The sequence below is a fragment of the Pocillopora verrucosa genome, chromosome 7, assembly GCF_036669915.1.
Source record: "Pocillopora verrucosa isolate sample1 chromosome 7, ASM3666991v2, whole genome shotgun sequence".
NCBI classification, from domain to species: Eukaryota; Metazoa; Cnidaria; class Anthozoa; order Scleractinia; family Pocilloporidae; genus Pocillopora; species Pocillopora verrucosa.
The window spans coordinates 13,491,743-13,505,819 of record NC_089318.1 but is presented as its reverse complement, the minus strand read 5'-3'; the positions used below and the strand labels follow the sequence as shown (position 1 = coordinate 13,505,819).

Sequence of the window (14,077 nt, the reverse complement as noted above, 5' to 3'; positions counted from 1 at the left end):
TTAGGTCGTGGTTGGTACACTTAAGAATATGAGGGTATGAACAAATGAAATGAGTGAGTGAAATTCCATTCCATACCTTACTAACACTTGTTAGTTTGGTGCTAGCAACTTCTCGTAGGACACAAATATATTCTTCCTAATTTACAGCAACATTCTGTGAAACTTCAAGTTCTATACAGGAGGCGAAAAATTATTTTAAAAAAAAATTGTTAAATTCGGTTGCATATCGTCCTTATTACGTATGGAAATATAATTCCCAAAACATTTCTTGCAAGAAAACAAAAAGGAAAGTGATCATGAGAAGGAAATGGAATCCACTTTCGAAACTTTGACGAGTCGCGCTTGGTTAACTAACGTTGTAGAGCGCCGGACTGGCGTGGAGGAGGTCGCGGGTTCAAGCTCCAGACCGGGCCAACACTAAGGGTCGTAAAATATTGAGGAGAATGTGCTGCCTCTGCTTTGACAACGGTTCTTTTCGGGTAAGTACAATAAGCCATAGGCCCCATCTCCTTTCTCTTCGCTGAAATGGTTAACAGGGACGTTAAAGAACCAACGCACTTCTCGCAAAGAGTAGAGAACGAAGCTCCCGGTGTTGTGGTGTGGCCATGTCATTCTATACACAGACCTCCACTTAAACCAGTTCTCGTTTCAACTACCGACACGGTTTTTTAAGCAAGACCACATTCATCTAGAATTCCATCTATCTCTAAAAGAGGCCTGATTAAGGAATTCTATAAATTTCTTAAAATGGCGGGAATTTTTTCTATATTGGAAACTAATTTAAAAATTGCAAAAATTAACATTTACGCTTGATTAATCACAGGGGCTGTCAGACCAAAGATTAATAACCCAAAGACCGAAGCATTGGACTCTCAAATTGAACACATGCAAACTGTCTGCTATGCAGGAAAATGCTCACTACCAGTTCTTGATTGATTTTAAGCTACTACATTTGATTGAGAAAGTGTCCAGAGTTTTATAGACCATTCATGAAGTGAAGTAAAGTAAAACCGGTGCAATTCTGGTTTATTTGGAGGCAAGAAAAATCCTACATTACCATCTTCACCTTTGCTCTCTTAGAGATCAAATAAATAATTTCGCCTCACAGAAGCAATAAATCCATAAAGCAAGAGGTAACGAGAATTAAGGAAATTATCAGCCTCATGATAAAGCAGACTTTAATTTATTACCACCTTCTCAGAGCTAACATTAAAAGAAATGTATAGCAGGTGGCAAGGAAAACTTACGCTGCGATCCAGGGAGTATAAGGGTATATGGGACCTACAGAAGTAGGTTCTTAGAACGTTTTGAAAATGTTATGCCTGAATGTTGGAAGAGGCTATCTGCCAATTTCACTGTACCATAGTTATTAAACTTTAAGAAATAATACTATAGGTGTGTGAGATATTATAAGTCGACATAACAAAATCCAACATTTCTCTTCTTGTCAATAGTTTGGGTTAAATTTTTTCCATGCGTATTTCCATGCTTGTATTTCTTGTGAGCATTTTACTTAATAAGTTCATTTCTAATTTTTGTGAGCTATAATTGATGATAAATATTTTTGAGGCTGTTCTGTGCTAAACGTTCTTTGGGATTTTGCCCTAGTTTCCAGGCTACTTTAATTTATTCACATCAACCAACCGACAAAAACAGTGTTTAGGATGATTATTGTGACTGCTCTCACAAAATAAACCAGCCGAAAAATAGAAATCACGTGAAAGGGAAGATCAGCTCATAACTCAATGGGCTGTTCCCGCCACAGCTCCAGCTTTTATTGATGTCGAACAACTAAGGGCCTGTTATTTGTATAAGTGCCATAAGAGTTTCCCCGTACTCTGCCACCAACCCCCATCGGGTGGGATGCCAATCTATTACAAAGTTAACCCTTTCCGCCCAAAAATCAGTATGCATATTCTCCACACTGTTCTCCATGTTTCCCAAGGAGCCGTGGAGGAGAATTAGTTTAACAATCTAGAGCTTTAGTCTGTGTTCAATTCCTGGATTTGGGTGACCTTAATGTTGGATCCAGGGGTGATATTGTAAGAGAAATTATATGCTTGTCACTCCTAGGGGTCAAAAGTTTAATGGGTGTTTGTTTATCCGTTTTCTTGATTGTTTAATTCCTGTGGAGGACAATTGATTCTGAGAATAGTAAAGGAAAGGCTTTGAGCTTTTCATTTGATGGGAGTGATGTTGAAAAGCAAAACAAAAGAATAAAAAGGTAAGTTTTTCGTGTGTTTTTTTCCGGTGTTTGTTGGTGTTGTTGTTGGTGTTTTGTTCGTGCACGATCGAGACATTCGACTCGCCCGTACCGAGACCTCCGCCGTTTCAGAACATGCCCACAACACCGGACACAAGCCACTCTGGAACGAAGTAAAGTTTATTGATCGTTACCCTTATTACTACACGCGCAGGGTCAAAGAGGCTATTCATACAAGACTTCACCCCAACAACATCAACAGGGATACTGGAATAGAAATTCCAGAAGCGTGGATCCCCACGATCAAGAAATACAACAACAGGAGAGCCGTGCGACAGCGGACCGCCGAGGGAGCAAATCACTGAGTGAACAGCAAGGATCAAAATGCACCAATCAGAGCTGCTGAAAAACAACCAATCACAGCAGAGCATCATGCTTTATAGAATCACGCATGACCAGTCGACCTCATCCTGAAGAAGACTAGCAGTATGCAGTTGAAACGTCGCGATCTACATCACACGTGACTACATCGTGAGACAAACGAAAACTTACTTTTTTATTGTTATTCACCACGATGAATAACCACAACCTTTTCCACGAAAACAAAAGAAATTACAACCACCAACTGTAATACAGAAAACCATCGCTCGGAACCAATGATATTTCAAAGCTACCTAAAGCAAACTGTCTGGGGGCTAAAATAGATGAGACATGTCGTTGGTTCAGAGAGCAGTGCGGTTTTTTGGCTAGAAATCTCAGGCTAGGAGAAAAGTCACCCGTCTATGTCAAAAGTCGAATATGTGTGCTGATCTCTGAGGCTGGGCGTTAAAAAAAGTTCTAAACCCTAAGCAATTTTCTCTTTCATTTTAGTGATTCCGAAGCACCATTTATTAGCCAGACAGGTGTGCTATCATACATTGAGTTTGAAATATTTTATGTTTCCGGGAAAGAACTTAACAACGAACATGTCAATAAGTTTGTTTTTTCTAAATGAAAAGCTATAAAAAGGGAATTGTAAGTGGCTTTCGTCTCGAGGAAAATCATTTCAAAAGAGAGTCTGACCAAAAGGGAAGGCAAAAGCAAAGCAAAGGGAGATGAGGTTCTGGGAATCAGTAGGAGATTTGTAACGAAATGGTAAAATAAGTAGTAGGGTGGAAAGAGCGTAGAAAAGAGGGCACCTATGTAAAACGGGCGATGTGGTGGAGAGGCAAGATTAGTTACGGAAGATTGTTACATCTAAGCAGCAAGGAAGTTATCAGATAGGTGCCCCGCCCGAACTTAGATGAGCTGATAAGTTCAATACTGTGCATTTACATCTCTCTGAAGGCAACGAAAGATAAAACTGGAGCAAACAAGTCTATTTTATTGAAGTATCGTTTCAATTTCATTAAGGCCACGAAGCATAACTGTTCCTTTCCAATTCGATCCTTAAAGGATTGCATTGATGCACAAAACAATCCAAACGCAGAGGGAGAGATTTTGACCCGTGCACCTCGTCCTCATAGGTCAAACCTTCTGAAATTCTAGGATAATATAAGCAAAAACTATTAGCTTATAATTATTTCTACGACACAGTAAGCGAGTTGGACATCTCTGTTATCAGAATATTTGAATGCTGTTTAACATGCCGTTTTAAATTATAGAATTTTCAACGTGGTTTCTCAAATTTATCTATGTATAGATGTAGAGTTAATATAAAGAATGGCTAGAGATTGATCCAGGGTAAAGCCAAAGTTATACACGGACATAAGTCCCTATCCGAGGGGTTACGCTTGAAACTAATCGACAATTAGACTTATTATTAGGTTTATTTTGCGAAACCCGGGTCATATTTATTGTACCAGGATGTATCCCATGGCTTTGAGGTGTTTGTTTCCATTATCTGGATTATTAACGGCCTCGTTACCACACGTGTTTGAATCGTCAGGTTGCCCTTTTGTGCCAAATCCGATCCTTGAGTCGCACGAGCCACACTCATTCTTGTTTTCGCTAACAATACCAATTCTGGCTTTAGAATATCTTCTCCAACTACAAACGACATTAAACCCTTCTTTGTTGCAGTTGGCCTGTAACGAGCCTTGGAAACCAATCAACTCTTTCCACTTGTCACGACCAAGTGAGGTGGCGCGGTATTGGCCATCAGCGATCAGTGAGTGCAGAGAGTCAGCCTGCTTGTGGATGACAATGAACCTGAGCTGTTGGTTGATCTTCATACCGAGACAGATCTTGGAGAAGGATGTGTTCCAGTAGGTGGGTAGCTTTGACTCTTGTCCGTCGAACCCAGTCTCTCCTCCGGGAAGATTGTATCCTTGATCATTTATCCAGTAATGCTCATCATAATGGAAGGTGGTCTGAAATATAGGAGCAATACATTTTTTTCTTATTTAATCCGAATTAATGGATATTTTCTGTCAAAGTCCTGTCGTATATCTGCATTTATTGATCCATTACTCATTTGTTTTACCGTTAAATTGACCTTGGTAATTACGCCATCGTGTCGTGAAGACTAAGGTCATTTTTTTTCCAACACGGACCCCGCGCCGTAAATCAGTGCATAACATATCTTTCTAGTTATAAGGAGTTTTTCTGTGTTTTCATTTGGACGCCAATCAAGAGACATTGAAATGACAATCATTTGTGAAGTGAATGAAGGATGATACACGATGCTATTATATAAAGAAATTCCAATCTCTTTTCATATATAACAAAAACAAATTGGATTTTGGTTATGTCACCATAAAAGTAACCTGATCTCCCCATAAGACTGTCAGTAATATTCCTATGACCAACGATTTCTCCTCATTGGCAAGTTAATTGGCCCCAAATGTTATATAGTCCTCCAGGAATCCTCCTCTACCTATCCTCCCTCCCGCTGCTCGGGGAATGAGCAGTGACAGCTCTTTAAATCAGGGTTATATCTACATACCCATTAACCAGTGTGGAACTTTAACTGAGATAAAATATGTTGTTTGTTCCGGACGGCTTTTAACCGCATTATGATCTTAATGGTGTGTATTTCTTAAATAGCCGTTACATGCTATTAGAGACAAATATGTTAGGATATATTTATACATTCTTTTTCATCCTTTTTCAACAGTCACTACACACAACGAGTCTTCAAATTTACGTTGAACGAGGTCTGTTCTTCATGTATTACCTTCTCAATGAAAGACGACTGAAGGCATACATATGTAAAACGCACGTTTTTAACTTGCAACGTTTTGAAAGAGAGCGGGTTTATACAGGAAATGAATTATTCAATAAAAGTATGCACCTCTCTGCCGTCAATCTTCATGACTGGCGTCCATCCACCATCTCCACACCCAAAATTTCCCATGTGACAGAAAACGGACAATGGTTGGGAGTCAACAAGAAGGGTAACCACACCACTCACATTGGATCTTTTGAATAAAAAAAAAAGAAATACAACTAGTAATGAAAACAATGATGGTGAAATAAAACCTTGAGCTTATGAAAATAATTATCATAGCTACAACGGTGGCAATGAAACTGATAATGGGAAAGATACTGATTGACAATAATAATAATAATAATAATAATGATTCAACTAATAAGCAAATGGAAAGCTGATCCTTTAGACGTCAATATCTGCGGAATATAAACAATGCTCGGTTATTTGTTCTTGAATCAAACAGGTGTCCGAGTTCAAAAGATATTTTTTCACTTCTTCTCTGAGGACAGTAATGCATTCCACTGAAATGAATAAAGGTTTAAAGGAGGACTTTCTCCGCATATGGAATGTGGTTTGAAAATTGGGGTATATTCGGTGCCGTGGTGGGCCTAAACTATATGCGGGAAAGCGCGATATTTGATGTACTATGAAAATAATATCGAAAATCAGTTCTACTTGCATGTCATGAATTTCTTTACACGAGGAAGCTCCTGCAAGAAGTTTAAAAATATCTTTGATTAGAGGAAATTGTAAACTTTTTTTTAGCTACATCTCAATCCATCATTGGGAAACTAGATTGACTGCGATCTGACTGAATGACAGAAGAAATTCATCATGTTCCAAGCTCTGCTTTTTGACTGGAAAGAGTCAGTTTTCATTCACTTCATTTGGCAGCATGTATGTTTTCTTTAAATAGATCATTGATAAGAAACAGCGTCGGGAGAGGATCAGTTGTTATTATCTTAATAAAGCAATAGATGTTTTCATCCAGTTTTTAAAGTTTCTACGTTACTGAACGCTTACCAAGTTTATTACTGGTCGTGTTTGAAAAATAATCAATTATTTCCAAAAATATCTATAAACTATGATTGGGTATTAAGTTTAAACTCCGGATGATTAGATTTACAGTATAAGCTGCAACAGATGCCACTTCATAATTTGTGATTTTACTCGAAGAGAACATATAAACGATCAAGAATCATCGATGGATGTGTTTCAAAGGGACTTACCGATTGAAAAAAAATAAATAAAAAAAAGGAGACGAAGAAAAGTTTTAAGCTAATAAGCAATTACTGGACGAGGTTGACTATGATATCTTGAATTACCAAAACCGAGATCTGACTTGTCTTCTGAAACCAAAGAACGAGGGAGATCACGCAGACACAGACAAGTTTTATGAATCGTGATTTCATGCGAAAAACGAAATCAGTAATTTTCCCATTGCAAACGTTTTAAAACACTACACGGAAGAGGGACTTAGAAACTCATAAGGGTTGCAAGGCTCAGTAGAAGAGCAGTGCTATCGCCAGTGTATCAAAATTCTTACTTAGACTTTCATCAGCTGATTTTCCTCTACATTTCGACCTCAACGTTTACCTTTACATTCGCGTCCATTTCCAGTGAATCCAGGTTTACATGTACAGTTGTAAGACCCTTTGGTATTGTTGCAAAATGCATCAGAGCTGCATTTGTCTAGCCCACGAACACATTCGTTGATGTCTGAGCAAAAGAAATACACCGATAACTAAATACAAGTTATCGTTTAAAAAAAAGAAAAAAACATAGACGCACCAACAACTGTAAAAACAACAATACATGGGTAGGCCTCCGACTGTTCTTGATATGATAAACGTAGTTTTTGTTTTATCAGAAAGTTCCAAATTAGAAAAATCCGCCTCTTTTACTCAATATTCTCAAAATTAACGCTCACCCCCACATTCTCTTTCACTCCCAGTGAAACAGGTTTACATGTACAGAGCCTTTGGTATTGTTGCAATAGGCATCAGGGCTGCAAGAGTGTGACCTTGCGACACACTCATTGATGTCTACAGATATAAAGCCGACCAATAATTGACAAAAATATATAAAAGATTTAAAAGGTCAGCAGTATTACTTGATATTCGTACATGATTTGAACATCATTAATATTTGTTGTTGAGAACATCAAATAGGTTTCTGTAGCCATGCGACAGTCTCTTCAACAAAAGATGAACGAAACCAACAAACAGTGATGAGTACATTGATTCCGATTGATGCAAAAACACTTTGGAGATTAAGAATACATTGTTTCAATGTGGTTTCGTCTATATGTATCTCCTCTCGCGTTCAGTTTCTCTCCACATTTCCTGATCACCCCTTTGTGGATAATTTGCAAATGCAAGCTTTATTTTTTTCATCACATAATTGGTAATAAATCCAACGCCTACCTTTACATTCTCGTCCATTTCCCGTGAATCCATGTTTGCAAGTGCAATTGTAGGAACCTTTAGTATTGCTGCAAAACGCATCAGAGCTGCATTTGTGTAGCCCACGAACACATTCGTTGATGTCTGAACAAAAAATAAATAAATAAATAAATAAATAAAAACAAAATTATCGTACTGAAAAAAAAAATAGAAGCACTAACAACTGTACAAGAATAATCAGGTAGGCCTCCTACACATACTGTTCTTAATATGGTAAACGTAGTTTTTCTTTTCTCGTGATCACTACACTTCATTTACTTTGTACAGAGTGAAAAAAATGTATTCAAAATGAGTCGACCCACAACCAACTTGTAAGTCACAAACAGTGCTGATGAGCTGCGAAACAGTCACATATTCCCTCTTTTTTAATCCCGAAAGTTCTACAGGTGGCTAATTATCTTTTTGCTTGTGGTTCATCTATTTTACTTTTGTCTCTTTTCACTTTCAGTGCAGCTCAGGAGAAAATATGTCAAGACGAATAAGGAGATAGGAGATGACGAGAAGAAATGACAAAAAACGAAAACTTCGCCATCGAGTGGTGTTGGTGAAGTAACCGCAACAAAGGCCCTTTGTCCTAGCGACTAGTAAGAGCGGTTTGAGCTACATGAGTACAGAGAAAGCTATTTTATTATTTGAGACACAATTAACAAGCAGCGATAAAGTTTTTGCTTGTTGTTGTTAAACTGAAAGTCTAAAGATATCATCATAAAAGTTGTGTTTACCTCTTTCGCAAATCGGACCCTCAAATCCAGCGATACACAGACACCGAAAACCTTTCTTAGTAAATCCGCTTTGACAAGTAGCATTGTTCTTACAAGGATTTTCAACACAATTGCTCTAACAGAAGAAACAAACAGTTGTCATTGTCATCGTTACTATCAACCTTAAAATTATTTTCAACATTTAATAGTCCGCACCGCTACCATCATCAATATCGCCATCGTTATCCTTGTCATCATAGTTGTCCTTGTATTTCTATATTTCTCCAATAACTTTAAAATGCTTTGTCTTTGAGGAGATTTTGGTGAAGAGCACAGACACAATATTATTGCTAGTGTCATGAAAGAGTTCGTAGTTCAAGGTAAACGTGAGACTATGAATTTACAAAAGAAAAACAAAGTACACCAATCTGAATCTTAAATTGAAAGTAATATTTACCTCAGCTGCGTGATAAACATACATTTCTTGTTCTATCAACTTTCCTTCGTGTCCTTCATGAGTAGCATTGTTCAGTTCACATTTATAGTTTCCATTTCCATCTGCCCGTGTATAAAGATTAATGCTGACACAGTCGGGCTCCATATAACACATGTTTTCACAGAAGTTGGAAACTGGAATTTCTACGGTGCGAATTGTGTGGTTTATAAGGCGTTTCCCGCCAAATGCTTTCTCAGGTCCGAACTCCAAATTACGACACTGGTCTGCGATGCACACGTCTTTGACATGGAAATAATAAATATATGAAACGTAACATTATTGCTTATTATGATTTGTTAAGAATTACGGAAAATGTGATAAGTGATATTCCATTACCTATTGTTTCAGACTTGAACTTTTTTTTATCTTCGTCTACTTTATTTCTATCTTGCAAAAAGTATTTACAAGAAAAGAGATATACAAACCCTCGACAGTGTCGAGGGTGTTAAGGAGACTCCACAGGGTTTTTTTATAGGGCAAGATCTGGGTCTGCGAACATAGCACGGCGGCTTGATCGCACGATTATTATCTGAAAAGGTGTGTTAAAAACAGTTTAACAGGATACAATTTTATGTGATAGAATCAAGGGTTTCCAGCAACTTCACCTATAATATTCATAGGCCTTCTGCGCCTGAGAAAGAACTCAATGAAAAAGAAAACACCGTGGGAAAGGTTGCCAAAAGGCAACAGATGACGCGACAGATGGAAAATTTAAGCATACTTAGATACCGATGTTAGCGAAGTTCTATTGTTACCTGATGTTTTGCGACAAAGAAAATAAGGACGTTTCGAGTAAGTTTAGAGCGTTTTCTACAGTAGAATTTCTTAGGATTTGCTGGACCGTTAAACATATTTGTACCCTTCCTAGTCCCTGTTTCCTTGAGAACAAATTTGAGATAGAGGAAAGAAACACGAAATTGCAAATAGCGAGGATACTACCTTTGTAACCGCTATTTTTTTCGGCTTTTAAATGATCGGCAAGACAATTTTCAAAAATTGTGTAAATTTTGAGAGATTTCACCGAAGCAAATTGAATAAAGTCAAAGACAAAGCCAAATTATCATTGGCGAGCGCGTCCCTTGATAGAGCCTTAGCTTAATAACAGAAATCATTTTTATAATATTTACTACAGGAAACGATAATCCAAACCTTGCTCATTGCCTTTTGATGACTCATATTGACCTTGAAAAGCGGAAAAATAAAAAAACTTCCAGGAAAACATTACGCTGGCGCGTGCGCGCCATCATCGACCAAAAAACTAATGGAGCCTCTTTAAGATCAGAGTATGTAAACACGACAAAAATTATCTTTTGCTCGTGAATTTAGAATTATTTCATTTCTGTTTTGCTTTCACCTGACTTTCATCCTAAGTCTAAAAGTAACATCTCCACTGGGCCGATCGAAAGGACCTTAAATGTGTCTCCTTGACTGTTGGGCTTTCCTTTTTCCCATTATTAACACTGGGCACTTTCATTTCGTCCTCAATCTAAAAACTTTAAGTCCTTATTTTGAAGGCTAGTATCTTCGGAAAGACGAGGAGCAATTTCTGGACAGCTTGGGTCAATGGAAGAAGACGTCTAAGGGGGTTCAAGTTCCCCGGCAGAAGTTCTGACATCGATTTTGTAATCGTCTGTGCTTCGTTCTGTAAAATTCTAATTTAATGCATATACGCACACGAAAATGTCGTACTTCTTCAAAGTACTGGTTGTAGGTTGATAAATGAAAATTTTAAAATTTGTTCAGTAAATATATGTGGATAAAGCTAATTTTTTGACTCAATGACGAATTCTTATGATTGAATAAATCGTTTCCCAAAAAATAAAGATAACTCAAAACAAAGGTAAGATAAATTGAACATGAGTCATATTAAAACTAACCTTGTGATCTGACAGCCCGTTGTATCATAGAGCAGAGCTCCAATAAGAGAAGGGAGACAAAAACAGAATACATGATACAGAACGCGATTAGAAAAGTTCTGACCCATTTAACATATGCTTAAGAAACAAATTCTTTTCTTAATAGTATTTATTTAAATAAGGCTGTCGCCGGTTAAACCAATGGCAGTCAAACTATTTCGTATGTCAGCTGTTTGTTCTGTCTTAGTTTATACAAGTACAAATGTTTGTTTAGAATGCTGCTCGGTTCAGAAACAATTTGCCTCTTAATTTCCATAAAAAAGTATTGTCACATCATTCTGTGGTCTGACATCATGAAAAATTAATAAAAAACAGTTGTAATTATGCAGGCGTGTTACACCTCGGCTAATTCACTTCCACGACGTATTTCATATCCGTATTGTCGTCCCTTTTTAGGAATGATAAATGAAATTTCCGAAATGATACGCACACTGATATTCAAATCGTTTCTGCTTAAGATAAATTGGACTTGAAAGAATTGCTTTAAACAAAGTGGTCTAAGAAAAAAAGGTATGTAGCTATAGGTCACGCAACTTTCCTACAGTTTTATATTCAATACAAAATCGAGCGTTAAATAAATGAATAGATGTAAACCTAGCTTGTGAAAATGAAGAATTAATTTGATGGCTTCTTGATTTTCGCTTTTATACATGCACAACAGCTGGCATCATGAAACTTTGTTACATTACCCTACAGCCATTGTTTATTCTAAGAACTTCCCGTGTGTCGTGATAATCGTGATGGATAATTTTTGATTACCATGCAGCCTTGTTATAGGCTAAATGCAGCCTTGTTAGAAAGTGGCATAATGATGTTTTCTGAAATTACCACAACGATGTTTATTTTTGTTCGTTGGTAAGAACTTCCTGAATTGTGTTCCTTCTCCATGATTTAGTGCTTCCGTCTGGGAATAACGGCTTCGTATTGGAGGCAATGAATCAGTAGAAATTAATTATCACAATTTTAAATTAGCTTTAAAATCTACACAAACTGATACACAGTACAAGGGGGGTAAGTTTCTGAAGAATCTGTGGCGCTGCGTCGGTGGGTTTCAATTATCATAGTATCATAGAAAATCTAAATGTGTTATCGTTTATGGAAATTTAATTCAGCATCATGGTGGCGCAAAAGTTAAAAAAATGACCGTAAAAAAAGTATTAAAGGAATATTTCTGTGCAAATGAAATCTTTGAGGAGGATTAGTTTATTTTTTTGTTTAAGTGAAAGTCTATCAGCATACCTTAAATGGATTTACATTACTTCGTGTATTCCATCGAAAATGTTGTCAAAACAATGTAGGTGCTCATGTTTCTCAATTTGTTTTGATCATTTTTTATAATTAAAGAGGTTACCTATATTACTTTCGAGTTAAAGGCAGATAGAGCAAGAAAATGTTTCTTTGTAGCTGCATTGTTGCTATGTAAGCTTTATAATTTATTTGGCATTTTTGAACATCGACAGTAACAGTTTGATTTTTCCTCTTAGTCGATCCAACTCATCTTCATTGTGAATTTAACTCAAAAAAACTTTCTTTCTCATCTTTCTTGCAGCTGGCAATTCAATCAGCTGAATTAATACTACACTATACCATTCAAAATTGTTTCTAACATAATTCTCTACCTATGGGAAAAAAACACCGCTTAAACATATTAAGGGTTAAATCAAAGACTTTATCGTTCCATTCTCAAACGTGCAGAGTATTATATGCACTTTTTTACCAGAGTTAACAACCAACGCGGTTAAAAATTGAATATTTTTTTTAGTAAAACGCACCTACATTTAACTTTCCGTTGAATTATACAAAATGTTGCTCTTTTGAAGCAACGCATTTTCTTAATCCGTGAAAACTGAGGCATTTTACTTTTATTACAAAAGGGAAATTTCCGCATTTTTTGCCTAAATAGTGATACTTTAAAGCCAACATTACACCGTCTCTGGGAAAAAGCACGATGTTTTGCGGAATCTATATGAAAAATATGCCTAAAAGGTCCGTTTTTCACAGAAAACGCTATTTTGGTAAACACAAAATAGTTTGGAAAGCGTTTAAGAGAGTGTCTCTGTAAGAGTGGTCCGGTCGATTTTGCTTGAGACACGGATTTTGCTCGTTTCTTGAGTGTTGTAAGACATTCATGTACCTATACTAAAACAAACAATCAGTTTGATCGGATCTCTTTACTTTACGGAGTTTTACGGAAATTAAATTTCACTAGAGCGAAGGCTTGTCGTGACACTTCTGAAGACTTTAATTTCATACAACTTTGGAGGACAACTTACAAAACTACGAAACTCAGCAAAAAACAAATACCATAGCCATGTATGTTGACTTTATCTTATCTATCGAGGCGACTTTCGTAAACATCACGTTTCAATTAAGGAAACAGGAAGACTTGAATGACACTTATCGGTTCGCCTAAATCACAGACGCCAAAACCGATCAAATTCAAGGTAAATTTTGGAAAAAGTGAGGCGTTCTTAACTAATCCAACTTACATAGCTAGGAAGTAGGTGCCATAGAAAAAGTAACTACGGGAAAAAAAAACTTTGCGGCCCGACCTTTACGAGAACTTTATAACTCCGTGAACTTACCTAATTTTTGGCAATCTAGAAGTTTGGCCGCCATTTTGAGGGACTTGTCAACATGAAGCGTAATAAATCAAGCAGGTAGATCTAAAACCGTCAGAAATACATACGAAAGCAATTCAAATGAACTTTACTTTCAATTCAAGCTGCAAAATTTGAAATTGTTCGCTAAACTTACCATCGCGACCATTTCTTCAAACTCTACTACTAGTGTTCGAATTCCCCTCGTCGATTCCACCGTAAGAAACAACCTGTGCCACCCAAGCTTCGACTCAAATGTGAAGTACAAATCAAATTACATAACTGCTTCATCTTCGCGGCAATATCACGCTGGTATTTTGACATTCGGATCGACAAGAACGGTGATCAGGTAGCGATCGCCATGTTTACTTCATAAACGTGATGGCTGACCAGCCGCTGAGTAAAAACAGTACGGTTCAGTGGTGAGGGCGGGGTGAGGGGTGGGTGCGGGCAGATTATCAGAAGATTTTTGGGAACATTCGAACATATGCATTAATGTATCA

At 37.2% G+C, this 14,077-nt stretch overlaps 1 protein-coding gene across 1 annotated transcript; it reads right to left on the bottom strand.

Moving 5' to 3' along the window:
• Window positions 1-3,639: 3,639 nt before the first annotated feature.
• Window positions 3,640-11,030, bottom strand: LOC131778585 (uncharacterized). Its single transcript, XM_066169967.1, has 8 exons — window positions 10,936-11,030; window positions 9,020-9,297; window positions 8,584-8,698; window positions 7,823-7,945; window positions 6,993-7,115; window positions 6,079-6,106; window positions 5,478-5,613; window positions 3,640-4,554 (listed from the first exon to the last, which is right to left on the bottom strand). The coding sequence occupies exons 1-8, from the start codon at window positions 11,006-11,008 to the stop codon at window positions 4,036-4,038; spliced, it is 1,395 nt and encodes a 464-aa protein (XP_066026064.1). The 5' UTR covers window positions 11,009-11,030; the 3' UTR covers window positions 3,640-4,035.
• Window positions 11,031-14,077: the final 3,047 nt, after the last annotated feature.

What these genes read in the sequence shown, in the direction of transcription:
- LOC131778585 (XM_066169967.1), bottom strand. Translation starts at nt 11,008, where the DNA reads ATGTATTCTGTTTTTGTCTCCCTTCTCTTATTGGAGCTCTGCTCTATG. An exon ending in ACGGGCTGTCAGATCACAAG is followed by an intron (nt 9,298 to 10,935) that starts GTTAGTTTTAAT and finishes TCCATGTCAAAG; the next exon opens with ACGTGTGCATCGCAGACCAG. An exon ending in AAATGGACGAGAATGTAAAG is followed by an intron (nt 7,116 to 7,822) that starts GTAGGCGTTGGA and finishes TCTTTTGCTCAG; the next exon opens with ACATCAACGAATGTGTTCGT.